Below are 14,461 nucleotides of genomic sequence, written 5' to 3'. Positions count from 1 at the left end.
TCCCTCCTGTTTCCAAGCTCTGCTGGCAGTGTGTTTCTTGTGTTAAGAGTGGGCACAAAATTTTATTTCATCAGTTTCTGAAGGTAATGAGGTGAGAATAATTCTGCCTATCCAGATCTGATTGGCAAATAGCAAAGAGAGGACTTGAAAAAAGGGGTGGCAGTATAGAGTCACATGGTTAGGTGAGAGGATAAATAGTGAAAAGCAGCAGCAGCCTTTGGCTGAGCCACAGTTCCTTTCAGAGAATCGCAGCAGCAGTCTAGAGGCAGAAAGATAAGGAAGAATCAAAGGCAAGCTCTTACCTGCAACTGCATCTGCAATATCAGCAAGACAGCATATATTATATACATATTTCAGGCCCAAAGAAAACTGGACAGAATTTTCTCCTTCTGACTTGGCAAGATAATTATCATTATTATTTTTTTAAAAGAAGTTCCTTCATAACAACAAAGACATTTCTGCAGGTGTGAAACAGAGTCTGATTGTTAAGCAACATGACCACCCAGATAGATACTAGCATACACTACAACTATGAATATGAAGAGGATGAATATATGAACCAAGAGGAAGAATGGGACAGGGACTTGCTTCTGGACCCTGCATGGGAGAAACAGCAAAGGAAGGTCAGGAAATCAAACAGATTTTTTTAAAAAAGATATTGTATATATGTGCCAATGTAGCCTTGCTAATTTATCCAATAGTCATTTTCAGTTGCTTATCTCGGTATAAAATTGTTTTGTGTATATGTGCATGTGTGAGAAATTGAAAGAGAGACAGAATAAATTATACTTATGGTCAAAGATTATTATATTATCATTTGAAATTTTGGAATAAAGTTACAACGAATATGGATTTAAACATCTGGGCACGTTTTATAGGGATTCCTAAATTTGTAAATGTATTTATACAGGCTACAGCATAACCTTAAATTAACATAAAAGAGAATCCAGAACATGTTGTATCAGTACTATCTGCCACCTAATCTTAACTATGAGGATAAATATTGGTGGTACATTTGATGGGAAACTCAGTGCATTAAACAACTCTATATACAGCATATGGATTGTCAGCATTTCTTTTCAAATGGTTTCAAATGGTTTTCAGATGTATTGCTTTTGTCATAACCTTGGCCTGGCAGAATAAGGACCTAAATTCAGATGATCTTGGAAATTTGTGCTGAAATGTGGATTGATAAAAGGAGGCTGGATGTGTGACCAGGTATTTGCTTGTCTTCACCAGATACCAAAGTCCCAATTGTTCAGTGTTCATGTTAGATTATTCCTTTTGAGAATATCCGTATAAACTTTTCCAAGATTCCATGAACAATAGCACAAATCTGGGGACTTTACCAACATGCTCAGACTCATCCCATCAATCCACATTATTTACCACATTTGCATATATATGTGAACTGAAACTGAGAGAGAGGTACATGGCAGGTGAAGCCCTACCTTCTCTTGTTTAAATAATGTATAAAACCTCTGTACTAGATGTACTTATTCTATGAGTATTGTGGAAATTTATCTTATTCTCAGCACGCAGTAAAAGCCACTATGGCTGCATCCACTTCAGAAATAATCCAGTTTGACATCACTTTAACTGCCATGGCTTAATGCTATACAACCCTGGGGATTGTAGTTTTGTGAAACATTTAAATTTTTTTGTCAGAGAACTCTGATGCTATAACAAACTACAATCCCCAGAATTCCATAGCCCTGAGCTATGGATTGTTTCTGTAGTGTGGATGCAGCCATAGATAATAATGCAAGTTTTTTCAGATGTACCAATAATATAACAGCCACAAGACATTCAGGATTTTGTTCAGGGATGTAGGTACCAGGAGTGTGGGTGGGGGGTGGAATTATTTGCGTTCTTGAAGAATTTTGACCCCCCCCCATTTTATTTTTCTTCAGTTGCTAAATTTTTAGCATTGCTGTAACTCAAAACTTCAATTGAGCATTTAGAAATACATTTTAGACATCCAAAGAAAAGGAAGGGCAAAGTGGCCAAGGGAATGCAAAAACAGCAAACATAACAGCAAACAATTTACAATGTCCCTCTCTGCAATGGTAGAACTTTGGGGACTGAAGGAAAAATGGCATGGAGGCGGGGGCAGAATTCTTTTGTGGGGCCTTCTCTCCCTCCTGTAGCTACACTCTTGGCTTTCTTTGACCCTACAGGACTATAAATGGCTGCATGCTTTGTAAAAGCGCATATCCATGTTAAAAACTTATTCAGTAAAACACATCCAATTGAAACAGAACGTAGGGGTCAAATTACTTATTATATTCAAAATGTGAATTTAAAATACAAAACCAAAATGTGATTGTATTTCGTGTGTGTGTGTGTGTGTGTGTTTTTTTTTTTTTTAAATTGGAAGCCATATGGAAATGTTTGATCAAGACTGAAATGATGGTATGCTAGGAAAGCTTGTTTTTTAAAAAAGACTCTTCCCATTCCTTGCTGTTGGAGAGAGCTTTCATTGGTAATAACCTCAGCATCAATAATAGTTTTTCTCTCTGAAAAAGAGCAACCAATTTGACCCATCACAAATAGATGGGGGTGGTGGGTTAGATTTTGTTGGAACCATGACACAAAATACAAAGGTAAAAACTTTCTTCCTGCCTATGTGCATCACAATTGTAGTTGTGATTACACATTTAAAAATACCATTTAATTTAATACGTTGTGGGAGGAGGTATAGAATCACAGAGTTGGAAGAGACCACAAGGGCCATCCAGTCCAATCTCCTGCCATGCAGGAACTAACAATCAAAGCACCCTCCAACAGATGGTAGTTTCTTTTTCATGTCAGTTCTTTCCTATATTTTGTACAGAGAGCTCAAGGCAGCTTGCACGGTTCAATATCATTCTTATTTATCCTGAAAAGAACCTTGTGTGGTAGGTTTGGTTGAAAAAGTGATCAGTTAAAGTTCACAGAGTGACCTTCATAGCTGAGTTGGGAGGTGAACCAATGCATCCTTAGACTTATCCTGACACTGCAGACATTATTAACATTGCCTTAAAAAAAAAAGCTTTGAATTGAAAATGAACAATGTAAAAAAGTAAAATTAATATAAAATGAGTGTGCTCATTAGCCATTAAAGTGACTGAACAAAAAAGGAAAAAAAAACATTAAACTGATTAGAACATGGAAGAGGTTTAATATCTAGTCATATAAAAGTTATATCTAGCCCTCATAAAATCAGTAAAAGAGTACCATGCATTAGAAAAAAATCTGTTAAATTAACCTGATCTCTCAACTATGTCGCATTTCTAACTTTTTGCAACTATTTCTTCAAAGCTCTACCATGTTCTTGCTGCCAGCATCCCAGAACCCTTCAATAGATTTTGAACCATTATTTTGAGTCTAGAGTCTATCTGTACATCTACACAACTATGCAGAATGATCAGAAGCTCGCAGTTAGAAGTGTAACAATGAGAAGGTACACAAACATTTAATACAATGACATTCCCACCTAGGGTGGATGAAATCAGCTTTGTAGTTATCACATCACCAACATTTATAATCCCAATTTAGATATGATTCAGTTGATTAGGTGGCAGATAGCTGATACAGTAATAACATCTTCTGGATCTTCTTTCTTCCTAATATAAGGAATCTTGTGGCCTGTAAAAATATTTGTCTTCCATGAAAAATGGAAATTCTTGCTTTTATTTTCAATACTCTATACAAGATCTTATTAACCAGCTGTAGCAAACATTCTCACTTTTCTCATTTTCATTCCTTTTATGACACTGCCATTCACCATGCTGTAGTACATTTGGTGTCTCACAAGCCCCGTTTAAATAAGTGCAAACAGTACAAAAGTGCAGAAGTTGAATTGCACATCTTTGAAGTGGGACATTATGCACCTTGACTCTTAGTGCTTTAATTGGCCCTTATTCTGAATTTATGAGAATTAACAAGGGATTTCTTGTTTTTAAAACCAAGAGCTTATATGCGGCAAAAAAGTTTTCATACCATGAAAGCATTCTTAAAATTTGTGTATGGCAGAAAAGAAAATGTAGCTTATTTTTATAGTCTCCAAATCTCATGAACAAGTGGTGTTATATTTCTCTAATTAGCCAATACATTGCAAAACAGTTAACGTTGCAAGATGCTGTAAAAAAAATAGTCTCTGAATCAGTGCTGTAGGGCAGGCCATTAATTTCAATGGCATTTGTTTAGAAAATCTCAGAATGCCCTATAGATTTGAATGAAGGTTGTAGAGCAGTAGTGGTGAATGGGTGTCAACATTTATTATTTTACTTTGTCCTGAGCATTTTGAAACAAATGTTAAATTGACAGACATGTCTATAAATAACATCTGATAGAAGAGCATTCTTCTTCTCTGGATTGGAAATAAGTCTGGCATTTTGTTCCAGGCAGCAACATAGTCTCTCAGCAGGACTGATGGATTTGGAAAGATCTGAAGGTGTCAGTCTCTTCTCCATAGTGCTAAAATAAGTTTCACAAAGTACATTCCTGATGTCCATGTATACGATGAGAAGATTCTAACTACATAGTTGCCAAGCTTTGTTCAAACTAGTAATATAATATAGAACAGTGATCTCTGGCCAAGCCAGGCAGTTGGCTAGCATGCATGTTCTATGAGACAATCTTGGAACAGGACGAAAATAAATGCCATTGTTTCTATTGTGGGCTGCCCTCTTCAGACTTGCCATTTCAGGATATGCATGGTATGAGATCTGTCAACAGTTGCTGGTAACAGTTGATGACGTCCTGAGGATTACAATGGACAGTGACGCCTAATTATAACTGCAACTAATACGGCCACCTCGTCTGCAATAGTTCAAACTCTCTGGTGCAGAATTCTTAGATTTCCATAAATGTGTCATGGAGTAATTTTATCAAAAGGAATCTATGTGATGGATTTAGCACCGGTACACACAGAGAGATAATATTCACCTTGGATAGTGAGGTGGGAGTAAAAATAATGTTATACACTACATGGTGATTTTTTTAAAATTGAAATAAGTACATTTTTGACAAATTGCCACATCTCCCATTGCTATGAACAGCTTAAAAACACCCAGTCTATGTGTTTGTGACTGCGTGACATTCCCAGAAACCAGTGTGGTTCGACAAGCTCCAGAGATAGTTATTGCAGCTGAGGACACTGGCAACAGCTTGCCCCCTTCCTTCCCTCAAGGGTGCAAATGGGAACCACCTAGTAGCTCAGGGAACCAGGATTGTACATCCTAACAACACTGATAATTCTGAAAAAGCACATTGCATAAAAAAGCTAAATCTCTCTGCCCCTTCTTAACCTATATGTTGAAGTTTAAATGCCCTTTCTGTTCTCTATAAAGGCCTGGGCCAGAAAGTTGCAGTTCAGAACGTTGCTTGTTCTGTTCTAAATGCTAGTTACAAATAATATGTTTTCTGTAATTAATTCATGTTTGCAATAACTGAGGCATAAGCAAGTTACATCATACTTGAAACACTTCTGTTATGTAACCACAACTATTATAGTGATATGTATTAATAGTTACAGGGGAGATGGGCTCCCTATGTTGCCATGTTTTGTACCATAGGACAGCAATTCTCAGTTTTTCTATGATTCTTTTTAATGTTATCTAAAAAGAACTAATGACAAGAAAGCAAAGCATGATTTAAAAAGCTTGATTGTAAGGGTAGAGAGCCGATGTGGTGTAGTGGTTTGAGTGTTGGACTCTGACTCCGGAGACCAGGATTTTAATCCTGGCCCTGCCATGAAACTCACTGGGGTGACTTTGGGCAAGTCACACTCTCTCAGCCTCAGATGAAGGCAAAGATAAACCCCCTCTAAAGAAACATGCAAAAAAACAAACAAACCTGTGATAGGTTTGCCTTAGGTTTGCCATAAGTCGGAAACAATGTAAAGGCACACAACAATAACAACAACAAATTATAAGGGTAACTGACAATTCCTCTTGTGCCCGGATTTATAGCTACTTATTTAAAAACAACGACCATGATCATCTTTTGCTAGATGTAACTACAATTATAGATGAGCCTTGTCTTAAAGGATACCTTTTCATCCAGGCAACTGGTGCTGTGGAAGGGTAGGGGTACTAGGAAGATGTCGACAGTGCTCTTGTCGGCAGTGCTCTCTCGGGATGTGTTTTAAAAAAGGAAGCTGGGGAGATCTCTTGGGGGGTCTTGCTGCAACTGCTTTGGTTGGGGTACTGCCTGACTGAAAAGATTTTTGGGATTATGTTTGGTTGTAAATGTGAATCCCAAAGATTCTGAGATTGTATGTCCATCTTACACTCTTGTAATTACTGAACAGGATGCCAGCCTGTGTTTTGACTTCTGACATTAAATGTAATAACTCCCTTTAAAGAACTGTGGGGATTTCATCTTCTTAATCCATCTTCACTGAAGCTTATGGTGGTGGAGTAATACACTCAGGGGTATCTACCACCCTTAGAAGCTATATTAGACAGTTGGAAGGGAATGCTGAACAGAAAAGCAGTGAAGTGTCAGGTTAATTACCCTACTTGCATCTCATAGCTTCCTCTTCCCCAGTTTGATTGGAGCTGTCCTAGGGCTGCTTTTAAGAAATGCTGGACAGGGATCTGTAAATCCACCTGCTTAATTTTCATTGCCAGAATTCTTGTCCCATCCCAATTTCAGATTAGACTGTGTGGTCTTTTTTTGTGTGCATTTCTGTACACCCATTGAGTTAGCTGTTAAATGGTAAAACAATATATTGTTAATATGTGGTGTTCCTTTATTTCTTCATTATTTGATAGATTTTATTTCAGAATATCTTCCCCCTAATGAGTAGCTATACTTTAGTCCAAATTAAAGAAGGCAGTGCCTTCTTATTGGAATTAATGTGGGTTGAGTTCAAAAATCCCAGTCTTCCTACGACTTCTGTATTCCCACAAAAGCAGGAAAAGGACACATTTCATGACTGTGAGGTGAAGTGAGAGACTGAGTACAAAGAAAGGGAGAGTGAGTGATGTGAAAGGTGGAGTGCAAGAAACAAGAGAAGAATGCAGTGTGAGAAGGCATGAGGTGAAATAAGGGAAGGAGTAGGAGGTAAGGGAAAGTGAATCATGTGAGTGGCAGAGTGTTTTTATTTATTTATTTAAATATTTATATCCCACCTTTTTATCTAAAGATCTCAGGGCAGCTTACTATAAAATCAGCTTTAAAAAACCCCAAATAATTACAAATGTTTGTATATTAAAGACTGTAATTTTCAATTGAAAAACAGACAATTTAAAATCAGTTAAAGCAATTTTAAATAATATAACCATAAAATATGCACAAGAGTAGAAGAAGTGAAAGCTGGACACATCATGAGGGCAAGAGGTGAAACAAGAGAATGGGTAGGAGGGAAAGGAGAGTGCAGTGCGAAAGGGTAAGGAAGCAAAGGGAGAGCAAAAGCTGCAGAGAAGGTAGCAGGGATGTCAATAGGGGGGTGCGGAATGCACTGGATGACACTTCAGAGGGTGGTGAACACCTGGTGGGCCGGTACTCATTGTCCATCCAAAGACCCCTCTCCTGGTTGCTCCCTCTACCAGCCTTGGTTCTCTGCTTTCTGTCGGCTGTGGCTTCTGGTGGGGGTGGGTTGCTGCTGCTGCTGACTGCCAGACCTTTCCAGGTCTGGCAGGGTAGCTGGCATTGCCAGAAATAGAGATGCTGATGGCAGCTGGAGGCAGTACCACCACCACAGGCCACAGTGAGCATAGAGTAGAGGCACCCTGGCTGGCAGAGAGGGTGGCTGGAGTCTGTGCCAGGCAGCTTGGCTGGGATGGGGAAGGTGGTGAGGTATCAGAAAGAGGAGAGGTAGTGGTGAGTGTCCCCACCTGCTGCCACTTCTCCTCCTAGCACCACCCCACTCTTTCCTCACATGACACTGCTTATGAGGTGAGAGTCTGGGACATTAGGCTGGGTGGAGCTGTTGCAATGGCAGTGGTGTTGGCATCCTCTTCCATTTCTGTGACCCTTTCTCTCCACTTCTGTAGGCTAGAAGTGATCCCTGGATGGACTGATTTGCTCTTATGGGCAGAGGGAGGCAACCAAAACAGTATCCCTCCCTCTGATAGCAGCTCCCACTCACCAGATTAGTGGAGTGGCTGCCTGCTTGGAGGTAACAGCATGAGTTACCATACTGGGGTGATGCCAGCCGTAGTGATGCCACTGGAAGGTAGAGTGAGTGGTGCAAGAAGAAGGGGAAGGATGCATTACAAGTGTGAAGTGAAGTGAGTGAGGGAATACAAGGAAGGGAGAGGGAGTGGTGTGAGAGGCCTTAGTGCAAGAGGCAAGAGAGGGACCTGTAAGATAGTTTTGCTGAGTGGTGGTGGCCCAGTGGCACATGGTAAATTATGTGGCCAGGAAGAGAATTTTAACTTGGGTCTACCTATTCCAAGTACACAACTTCAAACATTACTTTATCTTGCTTCTCTCAGATCAGTTGTAACTTAAATTTTTTTTTATGAAAGCTAAACATGGTGGGGGAAAATTGAAGGAATTAATATGTTGAATTTGCATAATTAGAATGCAAATTAATGTAATTTGCAAATTACTTTCTCCTATAGGGAATCAGAGGGTTTGTGAAGCTGGATTCCTTGTTGAAATGCCAGCATAGGGGGATAGGGCAGGCTTTGTGACATCTACTGTTCTGAACTCCAAGAGAAGAAAATGGCTAGTGTACTGGAAAAAATAGCTGAGGGATGGCTCTTCCTTCCCCTCAGCATCTGCTGCCATAAGCAGTTGCTTCACTTCGCCTAATGATAGGGAACATAATGCACATGAACTTTGGCAAACTAGGGCCTGAAATGATAGGCCAAAATAAAGCTGCTTCAGGTCACTTTCGAGGAATGCTGTTTAAATGACACATGCATCTTAAGAGGCCAGATGCTGCGTCAAAGCTGTGCTCCAGACCTTAGGACTGGAGCCTGGCTTTGGTGTTACTTCTGGCCTCTTAGACAGCATACCTCCAAAGTGACCCGAAACATCTTTATTTTGGCCTCTCTGTTTGGGCCCTGAATTTTCTTAACCGTCACTTCTGCACAGAGTAAGCCCTAGAGTGGAAGAGCAGGAGGCTATTTCTTGGTTGCTTTCATTCATCATACCATAGCACCATCATGGAGTTAATGCCCCACTAATGGATCTCCCCAGTAATTTTGCAGCTAGTCTTAACTGGACGCTTTTGACTTTTTTTTTTTGCCAGCGGTGGATAGAGTTGGTAGCAATGTAGCTCCTCTCAAGAGTGCATGCTAGAGGCTAATTAGACTCTAGCGCAGTTGTGGGCAAAGGGCAGTTTTGCAGACAGAAACACCCACCATTCCTTAATGTTGGCTGTTCTGGTTAAGTTGATAGGAAATTGCAGCTGGCTGGAGTTGATGGGGAAATCCTTCCACATTTGAAGGACTGCACTTTGCTGTCTAAATTGTGTTCAGAAAGAAATACGGTAGATACTGCAATGGTCACAGAAAAGCTGAAAACTGTAAAAGAAAAGGAAATTGCTCTCCTCACCTACCTAACATTATCCATTGAAAACACCTATGACATGGTCAATCCTTTTCCTCACTACAGTTCAAGAAGCTGAACAAACTGTACTCAAGGCAGAACTGGCTTTACGTAAATAACAGCATCTATTCATCTGTATAAACAATCCCCATGTGGAACTAAGAAGAAAATGTTTTTAAAATGTTTGTTGATAATGATGATGATTCTTAATTCTTAAAATTGGTCACATGTGGTTTTGTAGTGTGAGAAAAAGCTGGAAATTATTGACAGTATTCAGGAGATTATAGCTGGAGTCATCTTGATTTGTGCCAACTAGAGTAGACCCACTTAATTAATTGTTGAACGATGAGTCAACACATGGGCAAATCCAATTGATTCAATGGCTGTACTCTAGGAAGGACTAACAATTGTCCTTGTCAGTTCAGTATTAGATTTGTTTCATCTTCCTTGGAAAAGATTTTTTCAAAGTATCACATCACTTTTCCTCTACAACTGATCCTCTGGTAGTCAGTATGCAGTAGGACTATCTGTTTGTACTAGAGTGTGTTTGTAGTATAAGAGGCTTGCACAACCTGTGACTAATCCATATATTTTGGTTTGCTAAGGGATGGATAAACCTCTCCTTTTGCTGCCCAGGTAGTCAAATATGTGATTTGACAAGAACCTGGCAGACCACAATACATAGTTAGGGACAAGGAGTTGCACTGCAGCTGTTGGATCACAAGGGGCCAAAATGGGGGTGAGGGGGGAATCTTCACCTCTATGCGGGGGAGAGAAAGCCTGGAGGGAGTGAGGGCGCGGGTCCAACACCATCGGACTTGCCCTGAAGAGACAGAGCCCTCCCTCCATGGCCAACTGTCATCATCTAGCCTGGAGGGAGTGAAGGGGGTGGGTAGGGGCTAATTTTGTATTGCAATTTTTACTGTACACCGCTGTGATCATTGTGGAATAGCGGTCTATAAATAAAACTTATTATTATTATTATTATTATTATTATTAAAGTTTAAAAAACCTTTTAAAAATTCATATAATAGTGTGGATATTAGGGTTTATGGTGATCATTAATAAAATGGCACTATGTGATGGGTGATTGTGATACTACTGAAGATACACTCTATTTGCACAACATCCACTGTCACCACTGATGCTGCCACTGGGTGTGAGTGGAAACCACATTTTCTCAGCAGCAGCAAATTATCAAAATGCTTTTCTGAATGAAACACTTCGCAGCAGGTGTTGTACTTTCAGGAAAGACATCTGGGCCTTCTAGATGATATGGATGATAACTACACATTTGTTGTGGTGCTGTTCTCAAAAGGCCATGGAACCCTCTTTGTTAGTAGTTTTAATCATGTTCAGATGTATTTCTGTGTTCATAGGGAGGATGTTTTGTGCAACAAACTGTTAAATTGAAAAGTTCTATTTTTCAAGCATTCGTTTATAGCACTGCTGACATCTCTTTGTGCACTTTTGAGGGCCACCTAGCATTTCATTGTCATCTGATATGCTCTTTTGCTTCCAAGTGAAAAGAAATTGTCCAGTTTAATTAATGCAGTACCTTTTCCAATCCCAAAGGATTAAAGAGGGGCAGAGCAGGGTGCTGTTTGTTGGCTGTGGCTTGATCTCCAAGACCTGAACATATTTTGAATAGTTGCTCAATGAGTATTAATAGAATAGATTAGTCAGAGGCAGCAGCTTGTGCTCTCAACACATGGAAATGGAATGAAGACACACAGGGAAAGACTGTATTGCATAACATGGAAGGCCTTGGAATTCCTACTGTTCTGCCAATTCTGCTTTGTAGGGCCTCCTCAGAAGCCAACTTCATCAGGAAGGCATGAGTGAAAACTATCGTCTCTGATACGTCGCCACAGTTGGTATATATCATAGCAACAAACTGCTAAAAGATGGTTTGTTGTGTTGGGCTAGTGTGTAGTGGTGGAAAATAATTTTTTGCTGGAGCTGAGTGTTGATTTTGCACTCTCAGGAGTCACTGTTAGGAAAAAGTGCATATTGCCTCAGAAATTAATATAGTTGAGGTAGATTTCAGAGAAATGAAAATTGCCCAAAATTACGCATACATTTTAAAAATGGGTATGGCTAAAATGAATGAAGCTAAAAATTATGTAAAAACATACTTTAATTCATAGTAAAAATACACACAAAATTGTATACTTTAGGGGAAATGTATTAAAATACATTTATTGTTGTGCGCCTTCATGCATTTTTCCTGCTTATGGCAACTATAAGGCAAACCTATCATGGTTTTTTGGGAGGGTCAGATTTATTGGGCACATGCCCTTCCTCTGAGGCTGAGATAGTGTGACTTGCCCAAGGTCAGCCAGTTGGTTTCCATGTACACCTACATTTACCAGGAGAAATTGCAATTGATACACCAAACCTTGATTTCCAGAGTCATAGGCCAATGCTCAAACCACAATGCCACATTGGATCATTAACAATATATAGATTCAGAGAATTATTTACAGGAAATGTGCATGAATTTCTGATTGGGAATAAAAAGTGCCTCACAGTTTAATATGAACACAAAGAGTATAGGTGGGGCTTAGAGAAAACTAGAAAATCTGAGATAAAGTATTTTTCAATCCATAGTAATATTGACACATCAGTGTTTCACATTCCAAAAAATGCAAGTGGAAGTCACTGTCACATTTACTTATTTATTTGTTTGATTTATATCCCATCTTTCCCACAATATGGGACAATGTAAACTGAAACTGTATAGATACACACACACAATTTTATCCTACCCTTTATCATAGAATCTCAGAGTGGTGTGAATAGAAACAATTTAAAACATTGTTTAAATTTTAACAGTTTAATAAAATAAAAGCATATTAAGCATAGCAACCATTACAATTACTTTAAATGCAGCAGTTAAAGCCACTTTAAACACTACAATTTAAAACCATGCTTGAAATTAATTACTCTCCAAAGGCTTTAATAAAAAGCCATTTTTTAACTTGGTCCTGGAAAGGAATCAACATTGGCGCCAGTTGGACCTCCAAGAGGAGGGCATTACATGATAGGGTGCCACAGCTCTAAAAGTGCTCTTCCATGTGCCTCCCACTTCATATTACCAGGCTAGTGGGGCACAGGCAAGGGCACCTCTTGTAGATCATAGTTTTTCAGTGAAGAAATGAAAGCTGGGCATCTACCCACTGGCTTTTCCTTTGTCTTTCTCTTGTCCCTCCTCTCCTCAGTCCTCTTGCTTATGATACGGATGGTTCAGCTGTGCACATACTTCTCCAAAAAACTCTGTGTTCGCATACACAGATGCAAGAGAATTCGTGTGTGAGAGACAAGAGTTCCAAACCAGTTTATGGGAGTTGGAAAAATGCATACTATCAGCATAGGTAAAGTTGTGTATAGAAGAGGGGCAAGTATGGGACTGAGAACTTCTCTTAGCTACATTGCACAGGCAATTTCATTTCTGTACGTTTTAGTTTTCCATTCAACCTTTTCCCAGTAGTCTGACGAATGAATAGTATTTGAGCCGTCGGTCAAGCATGAGACAAGTGTGCAAGTTTTGGGTCATTGAATAAGCAAGGCTTGGAAAGCTCCAAGACAAGATAAATGATGTAACTCTGCAATTGCTATAGCTATGGTACTTGACTCAGGATCCACAAAGTTGATAAGGGCAAAAATAAATATGCTAGAAGTGTGAACAATAATGCAAATAAAATAGGTAAGTAACTTAATAATAATAAAATATTTATTTATATCCCACCTCTTCCATTTTGGGGATCTGAAAGATCTTTGAAAGATACTGGCTTCAATAGCCATTATTGTTAATACACTAGTGTGTTTCATTAACTTTTAAAAATCACAAACAGTTATGTAAAAACGCAGATCTCTCTGAATACCTTTCAAAAGATAGACAAATAACTTACTATTGTAGTTAATTATAGGTTTTTTTGATAATTCAGCAGATCTGATTTGAAAAAAAATCACCAATTCATATTTGATGAGCTCATAATGTTTTTAAACAACAGATAAAGTAGCTACAGGTAAGTAATATGTTCTAACACCTACAAAATGGTGTTCTAGTTAAGAAGACAAATGTTAATTGATTTATTAGTTCTGCATCATAGTTTTCTGTGATGACCATGGGTAACTGAATGATGCTGTTGGTCATGTTTTCATTAACACTTTTAGACTAGTGTTCCATGGCCAATTTTACTCTTAATTCCAAGAGTACAAAATGCAGATAATTCTTCTAAAATCTTGAATAATCATAGAAGAAGGTCAGTCACTGGCAAAGGTAGTGGTCTTGAACTACCCCTTTCACATCTGAAGCATGATCCTTTGAATCCAGACAGTCCATGCAGATCTGCCCAAAGCAGGGGGTATGTAACATCTGGCTCTACAGATGTTGTTGGATTGCAACTCTCAGTGTTCCTCACCTTTGTCTATGCTAGCTAAACCTGCTATGACTTACAGTAACAGGGAGCTGATATTTCCTTACCTTGCTGTGAAACTCACTCTACCTTCCTGGGACTTTTTCATACAGTTACATTTTGTTTTTGTATACATTTATCTGTGTTAATAGGTTTTTTTAAATTTAGACATTTTACATGCATTCTACTAAGACAGGGGTCGACAACCTCCGGCCCGCGGGCCGGATGTGACCCGCGGGTGCCTTTCCGCCGGCCCCCAGTCCCTCCTGCTGCCGAAATCGCTGCCGATTTCGGCCACTCCGGCCGCCATTTTGCCCTTCAAAATGGCGGCGCACATTAGGAGGCCCGATGCGGCCTCCGGAGCCCTAAAACAGGGCTCCAGCGGCCGCACCGGGCCTCTGGGAGGCCCGATGCGGCCTCCGGAGCCTTGAATCGGGGCTCTAGCAGCCGCACCGGGCCTTCCAATGGGCGCCGCCCACCTCCCTCCTGGCTCTGCCCACCTCCCTTCTGGCTCTGCCCACCTCCCTCCTGGCTCCGCCCTCCCT

General features: G+C 39.7%; 1 protein-coding gene across 1 annotated transcript in view; it reads left to right on the top strand.

The window, feature by feature from the left end:
• Positions 1 to 208: 208 nt before the first annotated feature.
• ACTN2 (actinin alpha 2) overlaps positions 209 to 14,461 on the top strand; it is a 90,000-nt gene continuing 75,747 nt past the window's right edge. Inside the window, exon 1 of the mRNA XM_089529858.1 lies at positions 209 to 623. Coding sequence (XP_089385984.1) covers positions 495 to 623 — 129 coding nt within the window. The 5' untranslated portion in view covers positions 209 to 494. The remainder of the gene's footprint in view (positions 624 to 14,461) is intronic.

This window comes from Sceloporus occidentalis, unplaced genomic scaffold, assembly GCF_023333645.1.
Source record: "Sceloporus occidentalis isolate IW3139 unplaced genomic scaffold, rSceOcc1.0.p SCAF_6, whole genome shotgun sequence".
NCBI lineage: Eukaryota > Metazoa > Chordata > Lepidosauria > Squamata > Phrynosomatidae > Sceloporus > Sceloporus occidentalis.
This window is presented reverse-complemented; position numbering and strand designations above follow the sequence as displayed.